Source organism: Coregonus clupeaformis, unplaced genomic scaffold (genome assembly GCF_020615455.1).
Source record: "Coregonus clupeaformis isolate EN_2021a unplaced genomic scaffold, ASM2061545v1 scaf1624, whole genome shotgun sequence".
NCBI classification, from domain to species: domain Eukaryota; kingdom Metazoa; phylum Chordata; class Actinopteri; order Salmoniformes; family Salmonidae; genus Coregonus; species Coregonus clupeaformis.
In genome coordinates, this window is record NW_025535078.1 from 40,810 (window position 1) to 63,891 (window position 23,082).

The 23,082-nt window shown below is 41.9% G+C and overlaps 1 protein-coding gene, 1 long non-coding RNA gene and 1 pseudogene across 2 annotated transcripts; 1 reads left to right on the forward strand and 2 right to left on the reverse strand.

Annotated features, from left to right (window-relative positions):
- The first annotated feature begins 390 nt into the window (after nucleotides 1-390).
- LOC123487301 lies at nucleotides 391-1,838 on the forward strand (annotated as a pseudogene).
- A 7,362-nt stretch (nucleotides 1,839-9,200) lies between these two features.
- Nucleotides 9,201-10,534, reverse strand: LOC123487302 (midkine-A-like; the record flags this gene model as incomplete). Its single annotated transcript, XM_045218517.1, has 2 exons — nucleotides 9,201-10,174; nucleotides 10,309-10,534. Coding segments are annotated over 2 exons (255 nt in total), but the record flags the coding sequence as incomplete, so codon positions are not given.
- A 618-nt stretch (nucleotides 10,535-11,152) lies between these two features.
- Nucleotides 11,153-19,562, reverse strand: LOC123487300. Its single transcript, XR_006659719.1, has 3 exons — nucleotides 19,419-19,562; nucleotides 11,506-11,588; nucleotides 11,153-11,316 (listed from the first exon to the last, which is right to left on the reverse strand). It is a non-coding gene; the product is annotated as an uncharacterized LOC123487300 (long non-coding RNA).
- Between the last annotated feature and the right edge of the window lie 3,520 nt (nucleotides 19,563-23,082).

The following is a 23,082-nucleotide window of genomic DNA, read 5'->3' on the forward strand; positions in this document are numbered from 1 at the left end:
TATAATTTTGAATGCAAATACTAATTTGCATATGCACATGCCCATAAAACCAGAACACATAACCGAGGATGAACACCTAACCAAGCTATTCTTCGCTTGGAAGTAAAAACATATAGTATTATGTGCTTTATGTCTTCAGACTTTCATACTGTATATTACATTTCAGAATGAAATGTCTTGGCGAAGACCATTTAGCCGAGGGCAAGATGTTACATAACAGTAGATATGTTGGGAGGTTTGTGCTAAGCATCCAGAATTAACATATTGTTATCATTGTGCTTCCTTTTCAGGCTCCTTGGAGCAACATTTCCAGTGATGTCTTCTCAGCCAACCTCAGCTGTAATGATTCTGGCACCAATGAGACCTGTGTGGCGGGGAGGAGGGGTGGGAAGCCCCTACAAAGCCGTGGAGATGGTCTTCATCGCCCTGGTTACAGGCTCCCTTAGTTTTGTCACTGTCACAGGCAACATCCTGGTGATGCTCTCCATTAAAGTCAATCGGCACCTCCAGACTGTTCAACAACTATTTCCTGTTTAGCCTGGCGTGTGCTGACCTTATCATTGGTGCGTTCTCCATGAACCTCTACACTGTCTACATCATCGTGGGCTATTGGCCCCTGGGACCTGTAGCGTGTGACTTGTGGCTGGCCCTGGATTACGTGGTGAGCAATGCTTCTGTCATGAACCTTCTTATTATTAGCTTTGACCGCTACTTCTGTGTCACCAAGCCCCTGAGCTATCCAGCCAGAAGGACCACCAAAATGGCTGGGCTGATGATTGCAGGTGCCTGGATTCTCTCCTTCATTCTTTGGGCCCCTGCTATCCTGTTTTGGCAGTTTATTGTTGGAGAGCGCACGGTTCCACCAGGAGAGTGCTACATCCAGTTTCTCTCCAACCCTGCAGTCACTTTGCACAGCCATCGCTGCCTTCTACCTGCCTGTGGTCATCATGATGGTGCTCTATATCCACATCTCTCTGGCCAGCCGCAGCCGTGTGTCCAAGCAGAAGCCTGAGGCTGAGAAAAGAAGAAAGGCCTCAAGATACCTAACCCACTCAAGAGCCACATCCTTAACAGACAGAATAACAACAACCAGTCCCCCAAGCCCAGTCTGGAGTCCTGCAACACTGGTGAAGCTGTGAAGAATGGCAACATTGATGAGTCTGTTGTTTCCACCAAGGCTAACGCTAGTGTCAATCCAGAAGAGAAAGAAAGTTCCAATGACTCAAGCACAGCCAGCATTGCCCCCAAAAACGCTAAGGAGAGGGCCAACAGTGAAGCCATTTCCGAAGGGGGCCTTGGCGTTGCTCCTGCACCTGCTCCTGCTCCTGCACCTGAACCTGCACCTGCAGCGGCAACCGTCAAACTCAACCCTGCCTCCAAATGGTCCAAGATTAAGATTGTAACCAAGCAGGCTGGTGACGAGTGCATCACTGCCATCGAGATTCAGCCACCCATCCAGGGGGGTGAGAGCCGCTCTATCCCAGTCAACCGTCCCCGGAAGGTGGCGCGCAAGTTTGCCAGTATTGCCCGCGAGCCAGGCGAAGAGAAAGCGCCAAATGGCAGCCAGGGAGAAGAAGGTGACCAAAACCATCTTCGCCATCCTACTTGCCTTCATCCTCACATGGACCCCGACAATGTCATGGTGCTCATCAGCACCTTCTGCCACTCCTGTGTCCCGGACACTGTGTGGGCCATCGGCTACTGGCTGTGCTACGTCAACAGCACCATCAACCCAGCCTGCTACGCCCTCTGCAACGCCACCTTCAAGAAGACCTTCAAGAACCTCCTCATGTGCCAGTATAAGAATATTGGAACAAGATGAGCTGGAGCATACAGTAAATAGGGGCTGGTGGAGGGTTAATATTACTAAGACATCTGGAGGCCTGAGTGGTTACAGTAGGAGGGGAGGAGGGAGCCTCCTCAGTCATGTTTATGAACTTATGTCACACTCAATGCTCCTCTGAGATGTCTTAGCCACAGAAGATAGTAACATCATAGCTATTTCCAAATGATACAGTATGAGTATGATTGCCAATGTGAGGATGGGGCAAATGAAGAATCTGAGATCAGCCAAAGTTATGGAGTCTAAACATGTCTAAGTTGTCTTCATTGCCTCTTGGACCCTTACTGTGAAGACCAATAAGGACTAATTCGTATCCACTGAAATGTGGTAACAATCTTCAAAAAGCCCAGCTGAACGTCTGTAGACTAAGGCCAGGCCAAGACTTCAGTCATCCCTCTCCAAGATACCACCACCGAAATCAGAGACAGTGAGGAGAGTGTTACATAATGTCTGGGTGTACGGCAAAAGACACATTAAAAAGGAGCTTGGAAATCTTCCTTTATACAACAGTATAAATGAAACAAGCATGAAATGTCTAATTAAACAATCTATTTCCTCCTCTCCCACCTCCTTATTATTGAGAGTTATTAACTCCTCACAGAAATGGAGGCACTCCCTCACATCAGTGAATCATTATCATAATGTGATATGGAGAGCAATGTGGTCATAACATGATATGGAGAGCAAAGATGATATGGATCTAACCTCAAGGCTAGTTGCACGTACGTCCAAGTACTGCAACATACTGCTGGTGACTTGAAAGTACAGTATGCATTTCCATTCACCTCCCACTGACCAAAATATTGATGTATCTGTTTTGCGCAAAGGTGATCTTCAAAGCTGACAAACTGTTGATGGCAGTACAAGGCCATGGCATAAGTTAACAACCAGTGTTTGGCTCCAAACAATTAATGTATCTTGTTACGTTATAAGGAGAAACACCCACAGGCAACGGTAAAGCTTTAATTCTTTGCCAGCTTCACAATTATGAAAGTGTTTTTAAATTTAGTCTTCACTGCGAATGGAACTACCGGTACAAAAAACAAACACTTGTTTATAGGGGATACTTATCTCGAGAGTATTAAACATATTTTCTATTTTATCTCCTGCCTAATTATGAATGTGTAAATAGAAGGCCATTGTATGCTCTAAAAAGTGCAGTTTCTCTCATGCATTTAATATCTGAATGTTTGTACCTCTCTTGTATTATGTTTGTGATTTACACATAATTTTACAAATTGAATATAATATATATATATATATATATATATAACTGTATGTATATGCAAGAGATATCAAGAGTGTATTTCTAAATTGATATAGAGAGTGTATTTCAAAAAAATGTAAGCAGTTGTTTTTTGTTTTGAATGCCATTGGTGACTAAATCGCTTATATTTGTAACTTTGCCACTATTCTCCATGTTGGATTACAATGTGTGAAGTCCAATTTGTACCTCCCAGCCTATATCCATATTCATGAGGTCACACCAATGATTAGGTGGGTTATATTACTAGCTTATCTAAATGGTTCAATGGATTTTCAAAGAATGACCTTCTGACAAAGAACTAAATGCATCAAAATAGGGATTAGTGGGAAAATAACTGATATTGTGTATGACCTGGTAATGTAGAATGACCAGCTATGGATGTGCATCCATATAAAACTGATTTTGAAATGATCATGGGGTGATTACTGTCGTGGTAAAGCTCATTAATATAACATTGGCATGACAGGCTGAGTGCGACCCAAAAAAGGGGTGAAAGGGGAGAGTGTAAAACATGACCAGTTTCCTGTAGTATGGCCCTCCCTAAAACAACTATCCAGAGACAGTGTACAGAGGATTGTATCATTTTCTAATGCTTAACAAAGATATTGTACCATTGGAATAGTATTTGAAATGATTTTACATGCACAGTATGCTTTTGATTTAATATATAGTATTAATGGAATATATTTTGCATGCTCGATTATTACCAGTCAGACTATGGAATATGGAGTTAACATTGACAGGTAGTGATATCTGTATGAGACAATGGGAGGAGCGCTGGGGCCGGGTGACCGAGCAGTGACACAGTATGAGCTCATGGCTGTGCTGAGAGCCCAGGGGGAGCACCAGATCCAGCAGGAGACCCTCAGAGCCAAAACAGATCAGCACAAATTATGGCACCATGACTTCAGGTCATGCACTCAGCAAGGCCCTGTGGGCTTTCAAATCTACTAGTTTGCCCGGTTTTAAGGGTCATTTGGTTTACTCATTCAACCATGTCCTCTTTTTTAGCAATAATGATGAGACATCGCCTGACATTTGACATCATTATCTCTCAACTAGTGCCATACATTTTATTACTTGATCTTACAACAGTAACTTAGTAATGAACGTGACAGGTCATGAAAGGAGGGCTGAACTTACTGATTTAGCCTCGGTTTCAATCGTCCTCATTAGGAAATGAAATTGAGAATGAGATTCAGGTCTTGAAGGCATGCTTTAATGTGGTGTCTCTTATGTGTGTTTGCAGGTGAGAGGCGTTTGTACATTCACTCTGCCAAAACTGTACACAGTCACTTACCCTTCTAGATAACTTGAAACAGTCTAACCAGGTATTGTGTCTGGAAGTAGCCTAAGCTAGCTAGCAAACTAGCCAACTTCTTTTGCCAATCAGCTTCAGCCAGACTGTGGCAAAGTTGGTTTGACTTTGGATAGTCTATCTGTGGGGCTAGTTAGGAACCGCCAATATATTACACAATGTAAATGGGAAAATGTTTTAATTTTAATGTTGCACACCTTTTAGTTCTCATTAAATATTTTCAATATTTGTATATGAATTTCTACAATTTATAGATTGTTTGAGGTTTTTATGTCATTGATATTTGGAGCTATTGACATTTAAAAATATTGTCCCATGTATGTACACTACCGGTCAAAAGTTTTAGAACACCTACTCATTCAAGGGTTTTTCTTTATTTTTACTGTTTTCTACATTGTAGAATAATAATATAACACATATGAAATCATGTAGTAACCAAAGAAGTGTTAATAAAATCAAAATATATTTTATATTTGAAATTCTTCAAATAGCCACCCTTTGCTTTGATGACAGCTTTGCGCACTCTTGGCATTCTCTCAACCAGCTTCACCTGGAATGCTTTTTCCAATTGTCTTGAAGAAGTTCCCACATTTGCTGAGCACTTGTTGGCTGCTTTTCCTTCACTCTGCGGTCCGACTACATCACAAACCATCTCAATTTGGTTGAGGTCGGGAGATTGTGGAGGCAAGGTCATCTGATGCTGTCACGCCCTGACTCCGGGGACGCTTATATGTTGAGTCAGGGTGTGTATATTCTATGTTGTGTTGTTCTATGTTATAGGTTCTAGTATGGGTATTTCTATGTTGGCCGGTGTGGTTCCCAATCAGAGGCAGCTGTCGCTCGTTGTCTCTGATTGGGGACCATACTTAGGAAGCCTATTGGCACTATTGAGTTGTGGGATCTTGTTCCTGTGAGGTATGTTGTTGTGTACCTTGGACTTCACGTTTCATTTAGTTTGTTGTTTTGTCATTGTGTTTATTCGGCATAATAAACATGTATGCATATCACGCTGCGCCTTAGTCCGTCCTGTCCGTCAACGATCGTGACAGAAGATCCCACCAAACAAGGACCAAGCAGCGTGCCCAGGAGGGAGCGAATAGCCATGTCACAGGTGGGCAAATGGTGGTCATGGGAGGAGATATTTGCAGGGAAAGGGCCATGGCGAGGTAGATGCCCAGGCAGGAGAGGAGAACGGGCAACCGTGGCCGACGACGGAGACCCGAGAGGCAACCCCAATAACATTTTTTGGGGGGGCATACGAGGTGGATGACGAGGCTACAGGAGGCTAAAAGGGAGAAGGAAAGTGTAGAGGCACGGCGAGAGTGGAGCTGGTAGGCAGCAAGAAGGAGCGGGGGACAAAGGAACCCAGTCCCGCTCCTCGCACAAGCAAGTGGTGCGTGTGGCAGTCCGGTCCGGCCCGTTCCTGCTCCCCGCACTAGGCCAGTGGTGCGGTTTCCCAGCACGGCCCGACCCGTTCCTGCTCCTTGCACCAAGCCAGTGGTGCGCCGCCGCCAGGCCCGGCCTGTTCCTGCCCCTCGCACCGCTAGTCGTGCGATCGCCAGTCCCGGCCCGGCCTGTTCCTGCTCCTCGCACCACTGGCTTGGTGCGAGGGAGGGGCGCGATGGTCTCCGGCCTGTTCCGGCCCCTCGGACCAAGCCAGTGGTGCGCGCGCCACCCGGTCCGCCTGTCCCTCGCACGCCAGTGGTGGCGTGCGCCCGGCCCGGCCTGTTCTGCCTCGCACCAAGCCAGTGGTGCGCCGCCAGCCCGGTCGGCCTGACAGCCAGTGGTGCGCGTCGCCACCCCGGCCTGTTCCTGCTCTCGCACCAGCCAGTGGTGCGCGCCGCCAGCCGGTCCGGCCTGTTCTGCCCCTCGCACCAAGCCAGTGGTGCGCGTCGCCAGCCCGGTCCGGCCTGTTCTGCCCTCGCACCAGGACAGTGGTGCGCGTGCCAACCCGGCCCGGCCTGTTCCTGCCCCTCGCACCAAGCCAGTGGTGTGCGTCGCCAGCCCGGTCCGGCCTGTTCCTGCTCCTCGCACCAAGCCAGTGGTGCGTGTGTCCAGTCCGGCACGGCCCGTGCCTGTTCCACCGGTGCCTGGTTCGGCACCGGTCAGCTGCTCTACTCCAGAGCCAGAGCAGTCCGCTCTACCGGTGCCCAGTTCAGCTCCGGTCAGCGTCTCCACTCCGGAGCCAGAGCAGTCCGCTCCACCGGTGCCCAGTCCAGCTCCGGTCAGCGGCTCCAGTCCGGAGCCTGAGCAGTCCGCTCCACCGGTGCCCGGTCCAGCTCCGGTCAGCGGCTCCAGTCCAGACCCAGACGTCAGCCCCTCTCCAGGTTCGGGGTCTCACACCAGGGTCCAGACAGGGGCTTGGAGTATAGTGGGAGGAAGGAGAGGGGAAGCAACGTGTGGTCCTCTGTAGCTCAGCTGGTAGAGCACAGCGCTTGTAACGCCAAGGTAGTGGGTTCCGATCCCGGGACCACCCATACACAAAAAAAAATATATGTATGCACGCATGACTGTAAGTCGCTTTGGATAAAAGCGTCTGCTAAATGGCATATTATATTATTATATTATAACGGCCAAGGTCTAGACCAGACCAGGCAACAGGGAGGCGAAGAGTGAGAGGTCGTCACGCCTGAGCCGGATCCGCCTCGAGGCGGAATGCCCACCCGTTCCCTACCCTGTTATGTTTATGTTGTGCGGTCGGAGTCCGCACTTTGGGGGTATGTCACGCCCTGACTCAGGGACGCTTATATGTTGAGTCAGGGTGTGTATATTCTATGTTGTGTTGTTCTTGGTTATAGGTTCTAGTATGGGTATTTCTATGTTGGTCGGTGTGGTTCCCAATCAGAGGCAGCTGTCGCTTGTTGTCTCTGATTGGGGACCATACTAGGCAGCCTATTGGCACAATTGAGTTGTGGGATCTTGTTCCGTGTGAGGTATGTTGTTTGTGTACCTTGGACTTCACGTTTCGTTTCGTTTGTTGTTTTGTCATTGTGTTTATTCGGTATAATAAACATGCTATGCATATCACGCTGCGCCTGGTCCGTCCGTCCGTCCAACGATCGTGACAGATGCAGCACTCCATCACTCTCCCTTCTTGGTAAAATAGCCCTTACACAGCTTGGAGGTGTGTTGGGTCATTGTACTGTTGAAAAATAAATAATAGTCCCACTAAGCCCAAACCAGATGGGATGGCGTATCGCTGCAGAATGCTGTGGTAGCCATCCTGGTTAAAGTGTACCTTGAATTCTAAATAAATCACAGACAGTGTCACCAGCAAGCACCCCACACCATAACACCTCCTCCTCCATGCCTTACGGTGGGAAACACACATGCGGAGATCATCCGTTCTCCCACACCGCGTCTCACAAAGACACAGCGGTTGGAACCAAAATCTCCAATTTGGACACCAGACCAAAGGACAAATTTCCACCGGTCTAATGTCCATTGCTCGTGTCTCTTCTTCTCATTGGTGTCTTTTAGTAGTGGTTTTCGTTGCGGCAACTGTAGCTCAGTTGGTAGAGCATTGCGCTTGCAATGCCAAGGTTGTGGGTTCGATTCCCACAGGGGGGCCAGTATGAAAAAATGTATGCACTCACTAACTGCTAAATGACTAAAATGTAATTTGACCATGAAGGCCTGATTCACACAGTCTCCTCTGGACAGTTGATGTGTCTGTTACTTGAACTCTGTGAAGAATTTATTTGGGCTGCAATTTCTGAGGCTGGTAACTCTAATGAACTTATCCTCTGCAGCAGAGGAACTCTGGGTCTTCCATTCCTGTGGCGGGTCCTCATGAGAGCCAGTTTCATCATAGCGTGATGGTTTTTGCGACTGCAAAAGTTATTGAAATGTTCGGATTGACTGACCTTCATGTCTTAAAGTAATGATGGACTGTCGTTTCTCTTTGCTTATTTGAGCTGTTCTTGCCATAATATGGACTTGGTCTTTCACTAAATAGGGCTATCTTCTGTATACCCCCCTACCTTGTCACAACACAACTGATTGGCTCAAACGCATTAAGAAGGAAAGAAATTCCACAAATTAACTTTAAGAAGGCACACCTGTTAATTGAAATGCATTCATGTGACTACCTCATTAGCTGGTTGAGGGAATGCCAAGAGTGTGCAAAGCTGTCATCAAGGCAAAGGGTGGCTATTTGAAGAAAAATATATTTTGATTTGTTTAACACTTTTTGGTTTCTACATGATTCCATATGTGTTATTTCATAGTTTTGATGTCTTCACTATTATTCTACAATGTATAAAAGAGTAAAAATAAAGAAAACTCTTGAATGAGTAGGTGTTCTAAAACATTTGACCGGTAGTGTACATTGCGTAATTTACTGATGGTCCCTAACTAGCCCCATAGGTATCCAAAGTCAAACCAAATGGTCAGTGTGCTGGGCACTACTTGGGTGCTGCAAAATGTGGGCAGGAATTAAATAAACCCAACCGAAGGAAAATTGTTACATCCCTTCATGCCGTGACATACCCTTTTTTCCTAATAATCTCGCAAATCTCTGTTTTGGACGAGACTGACTTTATGACCAATATTATCATATTTACACTTTGTAGTACATTTTGAAACTAGAATAAATGTTTCTGACACATATCGATGCCACATAGGACATTTCAACCAAAGATGTTCTTTATTTATTTATATGGTCTCTCTTTAATTGCATGAATGTAGTAAGTTCAATTGCCACTGTATATTTCAACAAAAGCAGAGACTTAACAAATCTTTACTAAGAAGAAACACAAAACAACCAATAGTCAAAATTCTGAGAGTTTATTTAAAGTGGTTGATTCTTTTCTGTTCCAAGGGTTTGTGGAATAATAATGACAGTAATTATAAAAATGAGAGTACAGATGAACTGTGTGAAGGTGTGTGTATGTGTGTTTGCAAAAATATGAACACAGCAGTTTACTCAAAATCGCCAGACACCTTTTGAAGTATATATATTATAAAACGAATTGTTTGTAACAATACCACTATTATCTTTACAAAGACAATGACTGCATTCTCTTGAGCATTCAAGCTCAGCTTTGTATTGTACATGAAAAACGTTGAGCTGACAGTCCTCAGTTTACTAGAAAAATAGTTGATTTGCATCTCTGTACTTTTACTAATTGACACAATTGAAATCCACTCATCAATTATGTTAGTAATACTAATTGGTAGTCAAGAGAAAACTATAACAATCACAACAATGTAAGATGAACATTTTAATTAAAAAAACTCAAGTATATCAAACGATCTACTGGTTAAGAAATAATCTCAAACAAGGAGCTTTGCCTTGACTCAAGTTGAACTAATGTAAAGGAACTGAGAGCATACAAAAAATACAACAAACTCTGGAAAATGTTGTACATCACAAGGTTTAGGTAGATCTAGAACACAGGTGAGGTCAAAGTATCTGTTTCTTGCATATCTTGCATAATACAGCATGTCCAGCGCTGAAACCTACTAACACTATGGAATTATCAGAACACAAGCAGGCCAAATTGCCAGGCCACCGACACCTGGAAATATGTGAAAAAAATTGTGTTTGTGGGATATTTGGTCAATATTCAGAGACGTTTAGCATTTGTTATACTGTATTTGAAGGAAAGGCCCACTTGACATCTCATAATTCACTTGTGCATATTATGTTTGTTGAAAAAGCAAAGGATATTGCGTAATAAAATCAAACCAATCACTTGTTCAATGTGGACCTTTTAGTTCTCCTTCCCACTTCCCTTCTTTCCTGTAGGAAGACAATAAAAAATGATCAAACAATAGGGTCAATTCATCATAGATTCCTTGCTCAATATGACATACTCATTTGTGGATAGGAATTTTACTTTATTACATTACTTACATTTCTACTTCTTACATTACCTTTGGCCTTGGTCTTGGTCTTTGAGGGGCATGGCTTAGACACCTTGATGGTGGGTTGGCACTCTGCGTTGTACAGGGCCTTTTTCAGGGTTCCAGACCGGTTCTTGGATCCAGTAGCTGTGTCACACTCCCCCCAGCTGCCAAACTTATACTTGCAGTCAGCTGAAACGGCACAGGTCAGAAGGGAAAACCGTTGAGTATGGAACACACCACCATAGAGCTTGCATGGCTACCCAGACTCCTTGCTCCGGCCAAACGCTACGCCACGCCCACGTACGTTCGTTTCTTCCCCGCAATGAGTCTGGATCTGAGTACCTCCCCGACCCTTCACCGAATGCGAACACATTCGTGCCGTCTGATTGGTCCAAAAACCGATGGGTTGGGCCAGAGCCAGAACACACTGGGTAAAGCAGCGGTTTGAAAAAACGTAATTGGCTTTGATACTCTTATTGGTTAGAGACGATCCAATCGCTGATGACTTTGCTTTGCACAACGCCCCTCGTGCCCCTCGTCACCACAAACAACTTCAATGATGGCCGTCTCAGACTAAAGTATGTTGTGAACGACAGAGCAGCGGAATAATTTAGTGTGAGTCGTCAGTCTATCATAAAACAGTCTGAACATAATTTATTCTAAATAAATAGTTCTGTCGTTTTTTGTGGTTATGTAAATTACTAGGTATTTACTAAGAAATGACATGATACAATTATAATTATGTAGTAACCTATGAATTACATGTTTGCTATATTTCTGATTGACTGACCACCACTTTACACTTTGAGAAATTATAAGGTATATCAAGGAAATGGAATCATATATCAATGTCTAATTCCTACCGCTTGAACTCCTTCTTCCAGTTGCAAGGTACTTTGCATTTCAGTTTCCTCATCTGGTCGTTGCAGGTACCCTCTCTGACACCGACTCCACAGTCTCCGCTGTTAGGCACACAGCTACCATAGCGCCATTCAGCACAGTCAGAGGCACCACCCTTGGCCCCTTTCCCCTTCTCTGTGAAACAAAAATATCAAGTTGCAATTATGAAAAAATATATACCGACATAAATAATATCAGCAATATTACAATTAGTAAGGACAGGTTTCCAACTGAGGCTTTATGAACCTCATGAAAGGTGCAACTGCTATGCTAATTCTAAAACTGTGCACGGCAAATTAAAGCAATACATAGCAAATCCCTTACCTTTCTTATTTTTGCCTGCTTCAGTGGTGACTATCATCAAGGCCACAAGAAGCACCAAGACTGTTGAGAACAAACCCCGCATACTGGAGAGAAAATTTCAAAAAGAGGGAAAAGAAAAAAAAACATTCCATTACAATTGTGGCACTAGAAATAATGTTACCATTCTGTAGGGGCATATTGTGTGTCATTTGAGGTGACATCTGCTGTTCCAAAGGTCAATCTGATGTTCCTCTGGTGTGTATCTATAATCGAGATGAGAGTTGAAAGATCACGATCAAGGTCAAATATTGATAATTGCCAGCTATATCAAACTAATTACATGTCCGTTCATGAGGAGTCTGCACATTACAACTCTACTTTAGAGGTAAAAGGTGAATAAGGAATTATGGTCAAAGAGCAAAACACATCATGTTGTACAAAACTCATTACATTAAACAGTTTTAAAGCTTTGACACTGAGCCTGTGAGAGTGAGAACTGGGAAAATATATGTGAGACGGCTGAAAGATTGTATAGATTTTTTCCTATGCTCTCATGACTCAATTTAGGGTCAATCAGACAAACTTTGAGGCACACACAACCAGCAATGCGGATCAATGGGTCTGCCAGCCACTCCACTCTTTCACTTCCCCCTTACACAAAACAACACATTTTCCAACATGAACACCAAACAAAATACAACATTTCATTTTGTGACATGCAGTGCCTGGAATATGTTTGAAAACATAAATCTATCCTCTTCATGTTGATGACACATTGAACACAACTCATGTCATCTTATTGTCACAATGGCGCTTCCCATCTTTATGTATAATGGTCATTGCATGGTGGGGTTCAGCAATGGCCCACTGTGCCACCATCAGGAAAAAATTGACACATAGCCCTAGGACAAGTTACTTCGGTACTGTTTACCATGATTGCCAAATATCAGAACTCAAAATGAAACGGATCATGCAATACAATATGCTTTTGATGTATTTTGGATAATTTTTACGTCTTCTACTCCAGAACCGCTGGACCGATCGGGACCAAATTTGTATATAGCATCTATGGATGCAAGACTAGCTGAAACAATATGGCCGCTATGAGCCAATGAGTTTGCATTAATGTTTGTTTCCTGTCCAATAGTGCCACAATGTGCCATACTTTACAGATTTGCTAGGCTGGTCATGTTGTTTGAGTGTAAGTTTCTGCTAAACCCCTAAAAACAAAGGCGCTGAAGCGAACAGTGGCACTGTTTCCCCCCTTTACAGATTTCAGCTTTAAGAGTCTAGTTCGAAAGAAGAGGGCAGTAACTCATAGATAAAGTAATAGACCTCTATTTCTGAAATGTCTGGTTGTCTATAGGCATATCTCAAGTTCTGAATTTCTATTTATTCTCTGACTTAATTGAGTTAATGTCTATTCTTTCCAACAGTCCCCAGTGCTAGCAGGGAATGGAAGGCAGCACCAGATCACCATGGTGAAGGCTAACCCACCTGCTGGGAGGTGATAGGGGCCGCCCTGACAGGGAGAGCGCGATGGAAGAGGCTTGGTTTGAAGCCATTCTTCTGGGGGACACAGAGGAACTGCATGCCTCTGTCTGGGTTAGAAGAGCTCCGAGATGTGCCGGACAGACAGGTCTTGTATTAGTTTGAAGAACACCCACAAAGAGTAACTCTTTTCATTCCAGGAATCTGACTTCAAAACAAGGTTGCCTATAATACCAAATCCTTGATTTTCTGGTGGGAATCTAAAAGTATTTAATGCTTTCCCTTCAAAAGATTAGCGGCCCTATTCAATCAATCTGCTTCCCGGGTAATAAAAACGCAAACATTGCTCTCGCTATGCAAAGAAGTGCTTGGAATATTATGACGTTTATTTCTGTGACATACAATCAACATTCAAGGCACAAGATGTGTTTTCTGTGCCATAGCCTGATTATTGGTTATGATTAATTAGGACCCCTCATTAACGACTGGCAAAATGCACAAATCCTACTAGTGTCCTAGTGGAACACAAACACTGAAGGCATCGAGAACAAAGAATTGAGATCACACAGCAGCAGGAAACTAAGATGTCACATTCTGGGCTGTTCACGATATGTCATGTGGACGTTACAATGAATCTTCCTACAACACAAACTAAGATGCCAACCCAGCAAACCAAAAATTGGTCCTGTGAAGTTCCCAGAACATTTGTTAGGTTGGCAAATGTTCTCATAATACAACATATGTCAAGTTGTGCTGAGTGATTATACAATGTTTGCATAAAACATTTGCTTGATGTTGCAAGAATGTTCCCCAGAACACATTTGTCTGTTCTTTAAAAGGTTCCCAGAATGTTTCATTAGATTGTGGGAACAGTCTGGTGGGAACATTGTGGGGACATGACAAAAGATCTGTTCCTAAAACACAAAAACTGTCCAGTTGTGCGGATGATTATGCAATGTTTATTTTAGAATGCAAAAAACCTTCACCTGATGTTACAAACGTTCCCAGAACACATTTTTTATGTTCTTTAAAAGTTCCTAACACATTTCTTTAGGCTGTGGTAACATTGTGGGGACATGGAATAAATATGTTCCCAAAACACAAAAACTGCCCAGTTGTGCTGATAATTACAATGTTTCTATTACGTTAAAAAAACATTCACCTGATGTTGCAGAACATTCCCAAAACACATTTTTATGTTCTTTAAAAGTTCCTAACACATGTATTTAGGTTATGGGAACATTGTGGGGATATGATAAGAGAGGTTACCAAAACACCAAATCTGTCCAGTTTTGATGACATTCTTACAATGTTTGTATCAGGGTGCACAAAACATTCCCTCAATGTCATCAAATTAAGTATTGAACAGTCGATAGAGGTTTCTTTCATGTGTTAGTGTTATTTGTACAACAATCCATGTAGAAACACATATGGCAATTATTTGGATTTGATTCTACCGTATTTGGTTGATAGTTGCAAGCAGGGATCAAACCTGGGCTTTGGAGTGTTATCCTTGGAATTAATCCACTGCGCCACTGGGATGTGACTAACACAAATATAAAGCTGTTTACACCTTTACTCTGACTTCCAGGTTGTGGTCTTTATCTTTGCAAAAGATAGGATAACAAAATCTAGAAAAATATGTATCCTCTATTATTTCTTTCTCTACCAATTATCTTTATATGCTTTATAGTTGGGACGTTTTTACTTTCATTTTCCCTACATTTTACATTTGAGTCATTTAGCAGACGCTCTTATCCAGAATGACTTACAGTTAGTGAGTGCATACATTTTCATACTGGCCCCCGTTGCTCTACCAACTGAGCTACAGGAGGGGCAAACTTGATTTCAGAATTCTTGTTAAATTATTTCCTGGCAGTATTGCGGAGCGGTGTACATAGATGTGCATATGTACTAAGACATATACTGTAGCCATAGTTTGGATCATAATTTAAGGATCCACTAGAAACATTAAGATCCTGGTGGTGCAGCAGACTAAGTAGCCTACAGGGCTTGAAGATGGCAGATCGCAGGTTCAAATCTACTTCATTACCATTCTTGAAAAAAGCTATAGCTTTGTTTGGACAATACCCTAAAAAAATATAATGATGTAAGAAGATAGGAATGCCATTTTTTTTAAGTTTGACAACTTCATACAGTATAATAATGTTACATTACACATCAATATTAGCAGAACATTGCAGCAATGTTTTCAGAACTAATTGCATTATTGTTGAAGTATGTTTTTTAGAACAATTCTGGATCATCATGTCATAACCTTACAGAATTGAGTCCCGCAGGAATGTTTATTGTTTGTTGTTATAGGTGTTAGTAGTAATATCTCCATCAACATTAGCTGAATATTCCAGGAATGTTTTTTAAGAACAACTTCTATTGCTCCAACATTTTATTGCTTAAGTATTTTCAGGGAACGTTATTAGAACCATCATTTCATAATGTCACACTACTTTTTGAGACAATTGTAGGAATATTCCCTGCTTGTTTTTATGGGTGTTTTGAATAACATATCCATCAACATTAGTAGAACGTTCCTATAATGTTCCTCAGAACCAGTTCTATTGTGCCCACATTTTTGTTGTGGCAGTATGTTCTAAGAACATGTGATGAGAATCTAATGGAACCTTGGGAATGTTCTGTGCTAGTTTTTATAGATGTTGTAAAGAAAATGTTTGTGAATGTTGGGAGAACATTCCAAAGACATAGCCACAGGAAGCAGGGATGCTGCAGCACCCCCTGATAAATGTAAATAAGAAAATATTAATATATATATATATATATATAAAAATATATATAAATAGATTTAACTACATTTGTGAACTAGGCCTTTATTACTCCTTTATGAACCTTTCCTCAGCACACACCAACCCCAGGAATCTTAGATAATGTTCTGTGAATGTTCCCGGTTTGCTGGGAAGTCTCTGATGAACAGCACCCTTGTGAAATGCCCGTCGCCCACACAAAACTCATCTAACAGCAACATTTGTTTTATTGGTTTGTGCCTGAGCCAATATGTCCAGAAGCTAAGCAGAGATGGCAGCCACATCCGCTCACATTGCCGTATGCTCACATTGAACTTTCCCTGCCTGCGGGCAGTCCTGAATAGAAAGGTCAGCCACAGCTGATGAATCAACAACTCACTGGAAAAGTCCAATCCATTTGAGGTTATCACCTCTCTGAACTATAGCCTCGTACTGTGTGAGGCAGAATGCCATAAGTGGCAGCCATCCACTCACTACTGAAGGGCAGTTGGTCTACCTGAGAATCGACCAAGGCACGATCATTTTATCAGGCAACTTTACAATTGGCTTCTGAAAGTGTTAGTTCTTTGTTTGACTGCTCATCAAAAGGACTGCGAATGAAAGTGATGGCTACACCAGGCCAGGCCGGCCGGGCCTCTGGCACATACGCCTTACTGCTCCTCTTCAAGCCAGTTGATAAAATATTCTGTTGACCCAGTAAATCTGTCTTCTGTCCTCAAAAAAAGTAATTAAGCGTCAGTGGCATAACTAAACACTCCAAGCAACCACAAATCTCTGGACACTCTCCATTTTCAACTACCACCACTCACTGAATCTCTATCTTTTTTGTATCACTGTTAAAAATGATAGAGTCCCATTTTCAAGAAAAAAGCTGGCTCTTTTTTTCCGCACCAGCAAGCAGTTCCAATGACATTCTTCCCCATGTCATAAATGTCGAGGGCTACTCCAGGCAACACTTTTGTCTTTGATGAAACAACACCCAGCAGGCCTCGTCTAACCCACTGAGCCTTGCCAAGGGTGAGGCCCAAAACACCCTCAAAATCTTTTATTGTTCTTTGCTAATGCAGACTCCCTGTATCAAAACAGAGCCTTTTTCCTGGTCTCTTTTCACTCCATTCTAAAGGGCCACTAGACAGATATCCCATGCAGAGTCTTTGTTCAATTAAAAAAAAAACATTTTAGTCATTTGAAGACGCTCTTATCCAGAAGCGACTTACAGTTAGTGAGTGCATACATTTCCACACATCTGAATGTGAACTTAGCATATTGGGAGAAAGGTCATCTTAAAATACCACAGCTTACTAGAGCTAGAGCATGCCCAATAATTAGCTTAATATGCCTACAAACATTGCTATTTTTATCCGTGCCAGTAATCTTTATCCATCAGTAATGCAGCTGTAACGAGAATGTTAGAATAGTTAGCTATGGGTGTATAAGAGATCATCCTTTCCCAACCATAAACATGTCATTATGAAACATCACCCAATATTCAAACCCCCCCACCACACCCAACTACCACCATCTACCCATCACACAATGGGATAAACATCATATTTATTGCATAGCAGAAAGCAAACCAAATAGTCAAATTGGATCAGATACCGTAACCATCATAATTGATTGACTCAAATGGTGCTTCCTCTTGCTAACAATCTAATGGTCCTAGACCACTGTGATCAAATAGATAACATTAGAGTTACTGTCAAACACACATCTAGATCAGTTCTACAACAAAACAACAACAACAACACACGGAAAGCAGGACTACACTGAACCTGAAAAGCATGAAGCGTAAAGTCACTCTTGTTTTCACTGCAAAGCAGCATTCTCGTCTTCTCAGAAAAGCCACTGACCGCAAAAAAAGGATGGAATGCCTACTAAGGCCAATCAGAGAGACACTGCAGGGTAGAGGGTCACTCTAAAGAAAGACAGTTAACAAAGACACAGAATGTCCTGGCCTACTTCAGGAAGTAACACTTAGTGGCCAACAAATGGCTGAATCGATGCTTTATTTGATCAAATATAAAAATATAGGTGGATTCTGGCCGTCAGAGACCAACTGTGCAAGTGCACTTGATCTATTATAACTTCATTGTCAACAGCTAAACATCCTCCCTGCCGTCAAAGATGTGAAAAATAATATCCCTTCTAGTTGAGGCATGGCAGTCATGACAGAATGGTTTATTCTCTAAAAGAGACAGTGGCCCTTGCCTACTTACTTCTCATTCCTTCCTATTTCACGACACGTTAACATATCCAATGAACATACTCCATCATACCCATGAGCAGTGAGAGAATAGTAGAGGGGCCCTGCACCCATACATCTCTGCTGAAATCAGGCTGAATGGTGCATTTGAATAGCCGGGAGAGTTCTCTCTGTCTTTTCAAAGCTGTTTCTCTCCACTGATTATCTGTGCCCATTGCCTCAAGGTCCATCTGCCAAGCTCTGAAGCCCCCATGCTACCCCCTCCTCCCTTTCTAAAACTAACCCTGAGGCACTAGCTGTATCCAGCGTGCCCAATAACTTTCTAAAAGAGACAAAAATACAACTGGAAAAACAATGATAACAACAGACTGAGGACTATCTTCTCCCATTTCATCTCTCTAAGGTTATGTTGCTTTGATCGTTATATCTGACTGCAAATAATATTTTACAGCCTCTTACACAGCACCTACTTTGGATATGGGGGGAGAAAGCAAATGACAGGCGGGGCAGCCATAAATTGTGGTCAGGTGAAAAGGAGAACAACTCTTGAGTGGAGTGGATAGCATTGAATACATGTACTTGAGGTTAGAGTCGATTTCAGTGGTCATATTATTGAGGTGGGATGTATATTAATTTTAGTCATTTAGCAGAAGCTCTTATCCAGAGCCACTTAGAGTTATTGTTCAAGTGAAGTTTTCTGGTCATAGAAACCATTCAATGGCCCAAACAGAAAGCAAAAGACTTCTGGACATGAACACAATTAAGATTGTGGAATAAATGGTTATGCTTTACTTTAAGGTGAACAAAGACATGTAAAAGTACACTTTCAAACTATGTATCTTCACTATATTCAACACTAGAATGTGTCACCCCTGAGGACGTTGTCACACAGTGCAAAAAATAGCTAACATAATTACAAAGTTATTAAACTCAAAGTCAATCAGTTATTAAAACAAAACGTAATTTGTCCACAAATTCTTCAGAACCCTAAGCAGAACCGCTTGCAAAGTTGTAGAACTAAACAAGTTCGTTCTGTTCCAGTATTTGTACTGCAATCCTTGACTTCATATTTAAGATTAAACGAAAAGTTTTTGATTCAACGAAAGTTTATTCCAATATGCAGTGCCACTTGCTTTTTGCGCAAATCGCGTGTATGGGACAAAAGTTGTGTGTTCATTACTGGCAAAAGTTATGAATCTATGCGGTAAAGCCAAAACATGGTGCATAAATTATTTAAAAAAACCACAACTAAAAAGGAAAACTCGAATAATGAAACCTACACACAAATTAAACCTCCCAAGAAGAAATTACACACGACACGTCAGTTATTCTTCAGAGGATTCCGATGTTGGAGACTATATATTTGAACTATTAAAAGTGAGTAATGACAATGTTGTATTGAGTGACACAAAGTAACATCATCACCATACATTTGGACAAATACACATATAACTTACTTGTTTTCTTTGATCGTACTTCTTGGCGAGAGTTAAAGGTCTTACTCTGAGCCACAAGAGATTTTTTACAGTCCTCCAATACCTCTAGCCCGGCCCGCTTGCTCTTATTTGTCACCCTCCCCTTTGTTTCTCCAAAACTAGTTTGAACTGGTAACATTACAGCCACATTAAATTAACCACCTCGTGACATCACTAACCCACGGATGATTACGGGTCAAAGACGCCTAACCCCAACCCCTGTGCACTACTACTCTAGGATATTAACTTTTTGATGTTTTATTTTTGTGAATCCCTAGATGTATTCTGTCTTTGTAGCTACATGTCTTTTTTTTATGCTTGCATATTAAAGAAACATTGATTACTATATATACCCATACCAATTTCACCACCAGACATTACCACAGAGAAAGGAAAGCGAATGACATGCTCAGACTTCCTACTGTAGACAGATCATATTATTCTATGGTGCCTACAGAATGCCTAGGGATGTATGCATCATAGATGTATTAACAACAACAACACAGTAAATGGTTTACAGGAGGACAGGAGGATTGACAAGTCATTAGCCCTATAATTCCTGGCCATTCCTGTCCACCTCTGATTATGTACCCAGAGAGCTTGTTGTCACACAACAGCTTCCATTAGACAGGGACCCTGGATAAGAGCCATTTATAAACACCGTTCTGTAAGCAGGGGAGGGCTGTTGGGAGGGAGCTATAGGAGGGACGGCTCATTGTAAAGACTGTAATGGAATTAATGGAATGGTGTCAAACACATCAAACATATGGAAACCACATTTTGACCATTTATTCAATTTCAGCCATATCAATGAGTCCGTCCTCCTATAGCTCCTCCCACCAGTCTCCTCTGGTGTAAACATATGCTCGACCACAGGGCAGAGTAACAGTGTGGTGCCTAGATAGGCTGACAGAGTTTTTACAGTAAATCACCACATTTTCAAGAACTAGATGACTGTACTGATAAAATACAACTTATACAGTATGTGTCTACATGTTATCTAGTATCAATGTACAGTATATCCAAGATTACTTTGTGACCTCGGCCATGTGATTGGGTAATCCCAGGAGGGCAGGGGAGGGTGAGTCAAGGCCACAATAGCGATCAGACCAGAATCTGAACCATAGACAGGGACATTTCCAATTGCCAGTTGGATAGCATGCCAACAATGAGTCAGAGCTAGGAGAAGAAAACAGCTGTTCAGTTTCACAAATGGACCAGACTGATAAACACACATCAATACAACATCCAGCAATAACAGACAGTATCCAATTACAGTATTTAATCATTCCAGATGATGCACTTGAATCCGCTCTGACTAACATGACTCATCTTTTTCAAACACATTGCATGTTGCAACACAGAGGCATTAACTATCATTATTACTTTCCTTCAGACATTCGACATACACAAAATTACAGTTTGTCTTACTGGGTTGGACCATCAAAGCTTTCTTTTTGTACCACTCTGTATATGCTGCTCTATGCTCTGTCTGAGCACTAGGTTTAGGCCTCAGGGGATCTTTTAGGTCTTTATCTCAGTTGTTTATATCTGTTGAGCTGGTCTTGCAGCCAGGGATTAGGGAGCCGCAAATGGCCTATGAGGATGGCTTGTTTTTACCAGATCCTTGTAAATTCAACATGTTTTTTTAATTTATTTTTTACAGGAGTGGGTATCTTTATGGTTTGCAACAAACGAGGGAAAATGTGTAGTCACAAAAGGCTTTCAATACTTCCACTGCATTGGCTTTATGTGGTTGGGCATTCAGGATTGGTCGAGCTTGTAAACAGTGTCTCATATGAGCCAATGCTGTCATCCGACAAAGTATGTAACTGCAAGGCCAAATAAAGGCTCAAGAATAAAATGAAGATGCAACATAGCCTATTTGATTCCTGTTATGAGGAATAAACAATTGTATTACTTCACAAGTCCTTGGATTTCATCGGCACAGTAATTATTGAGGCTGTCTTCCTCAAATACAAGAGGGTACAGTCCCATCCTCCCATGCACGTTTTGTACTTCTAACCACTTTTAACCATTGTGTGTTTCAGTTACAGACTACTAACTAACCCTTATGTCAACCCTTACACCACCTCCAAAATCCCAGCTTAACCCCTCATTGTGTACAAAGAAACTTTGAAAGAACCAGGCTAACAGGCTGTTGAGGTGGACTCCATTCTTTTCTGGTTGGTGCAGGACAAGACATTACAACCAGCAGAACACCTCTTATCAGTAACAATCATCACCTGCATTCACCCGAGGTATATTCATATTAATATGACCTTATATAAATGCAGGGTTATTAAGGAGTGCACTTTAATGAAATAATTAATAAAATCAACACTCACAAGAAAGTCATTACAATAAATACAGTCGTTTAAGTACTATCCTTTATTGTTATTTTTCCCAAGCAGACAATAACAAAAAATCAGCCAATAGAAAGAAATATACAGATTTATATCGTCAACATTGCACACCAGTCTGTCCATCACGTTTTTGGTCACTATTTATATAAAGTAAAAAAAAATAGTCGATTTTTGAATAAAGAAAAATGCATATTGCACAGTAATTTCAATGTTCTATTTCTTTTAATTTTTTTGAATTGTGATAGATACTCTTGCCCTGAATTGCACAGCAACTCAAAAATAAAGCACAGATAATATACATAAACTACCATTCCTTGTTATATTGTGCTCCTTTAAAAATGTCATAAAAGAGGCAGTTCAGTTGTCTGACCCCATTCAGTCACTGTAAGCCCCATGCCTGCCTGCATTGCACTCATGCAACTGAACACTGTAGTAAAGTTTTGATTAATGCAGTTATAGCATTGGTAGTTCCACGCTCCTGCCATTCCAAAGAGCACTTTCCACTTGTATGTAATTGAAAGACTGTGGATTTCTACTGAAACTTTAAGAATATCGTACTTTTAAAATCAGTGGACATACGAAATGATGATGGGAGAGGGTGCTCTTTGCAGTAATCGACAACATGGAAAGTGGGGCCATACCGCATCTTAAGATTAGCATTTGAAATATCATGTTGGGGAATTTGTGTCTTCAAACAGAAAATCAATTTCTGTTGAAGGCTAAGTTATTTGGCAATAACTTACCTATAGAAGTGTTTTCTGCACACACCATAACAGGACAGTGCTTGTGGCACATGAAATAGTGTCTGATAATAATAGCTTGTATTTTCTGTTCAACGTGAGCTATGGGTAAAGGCACTACACAAAGCTAAGGTGACAATGTGAGATGTTGATATGGTTGCGTTAATGTACAGAAAACTACATGACAACAGCAAAACTCATTATGGAGTGAAGGATGTACCAAAAAAATAGCTTTGCAAGTGCCAGCAAGTCTCTGGGCCAGATTCAAATATGTACACTGCACAAGCGCTCAAAACGTACTACTGTAAGGCTGAGGCCATTCAACTAAATTTCAAGAGGTCACTTTGTGCTACATTCTCCGTTTTGCCTTTCCTCTGCTGTTGTTAAAATATTTTCTGATGAAACTTGGACAACACCAATAAATACTGGTACAAGATGGTAAGATGGTAAATCATAGACGATAGATAAGATGCTGTGGAGAGATGCGGTCTTTAGTTTCCAAGGCAATTTTCACCCAGGATATCAAATGAGGCATGATTA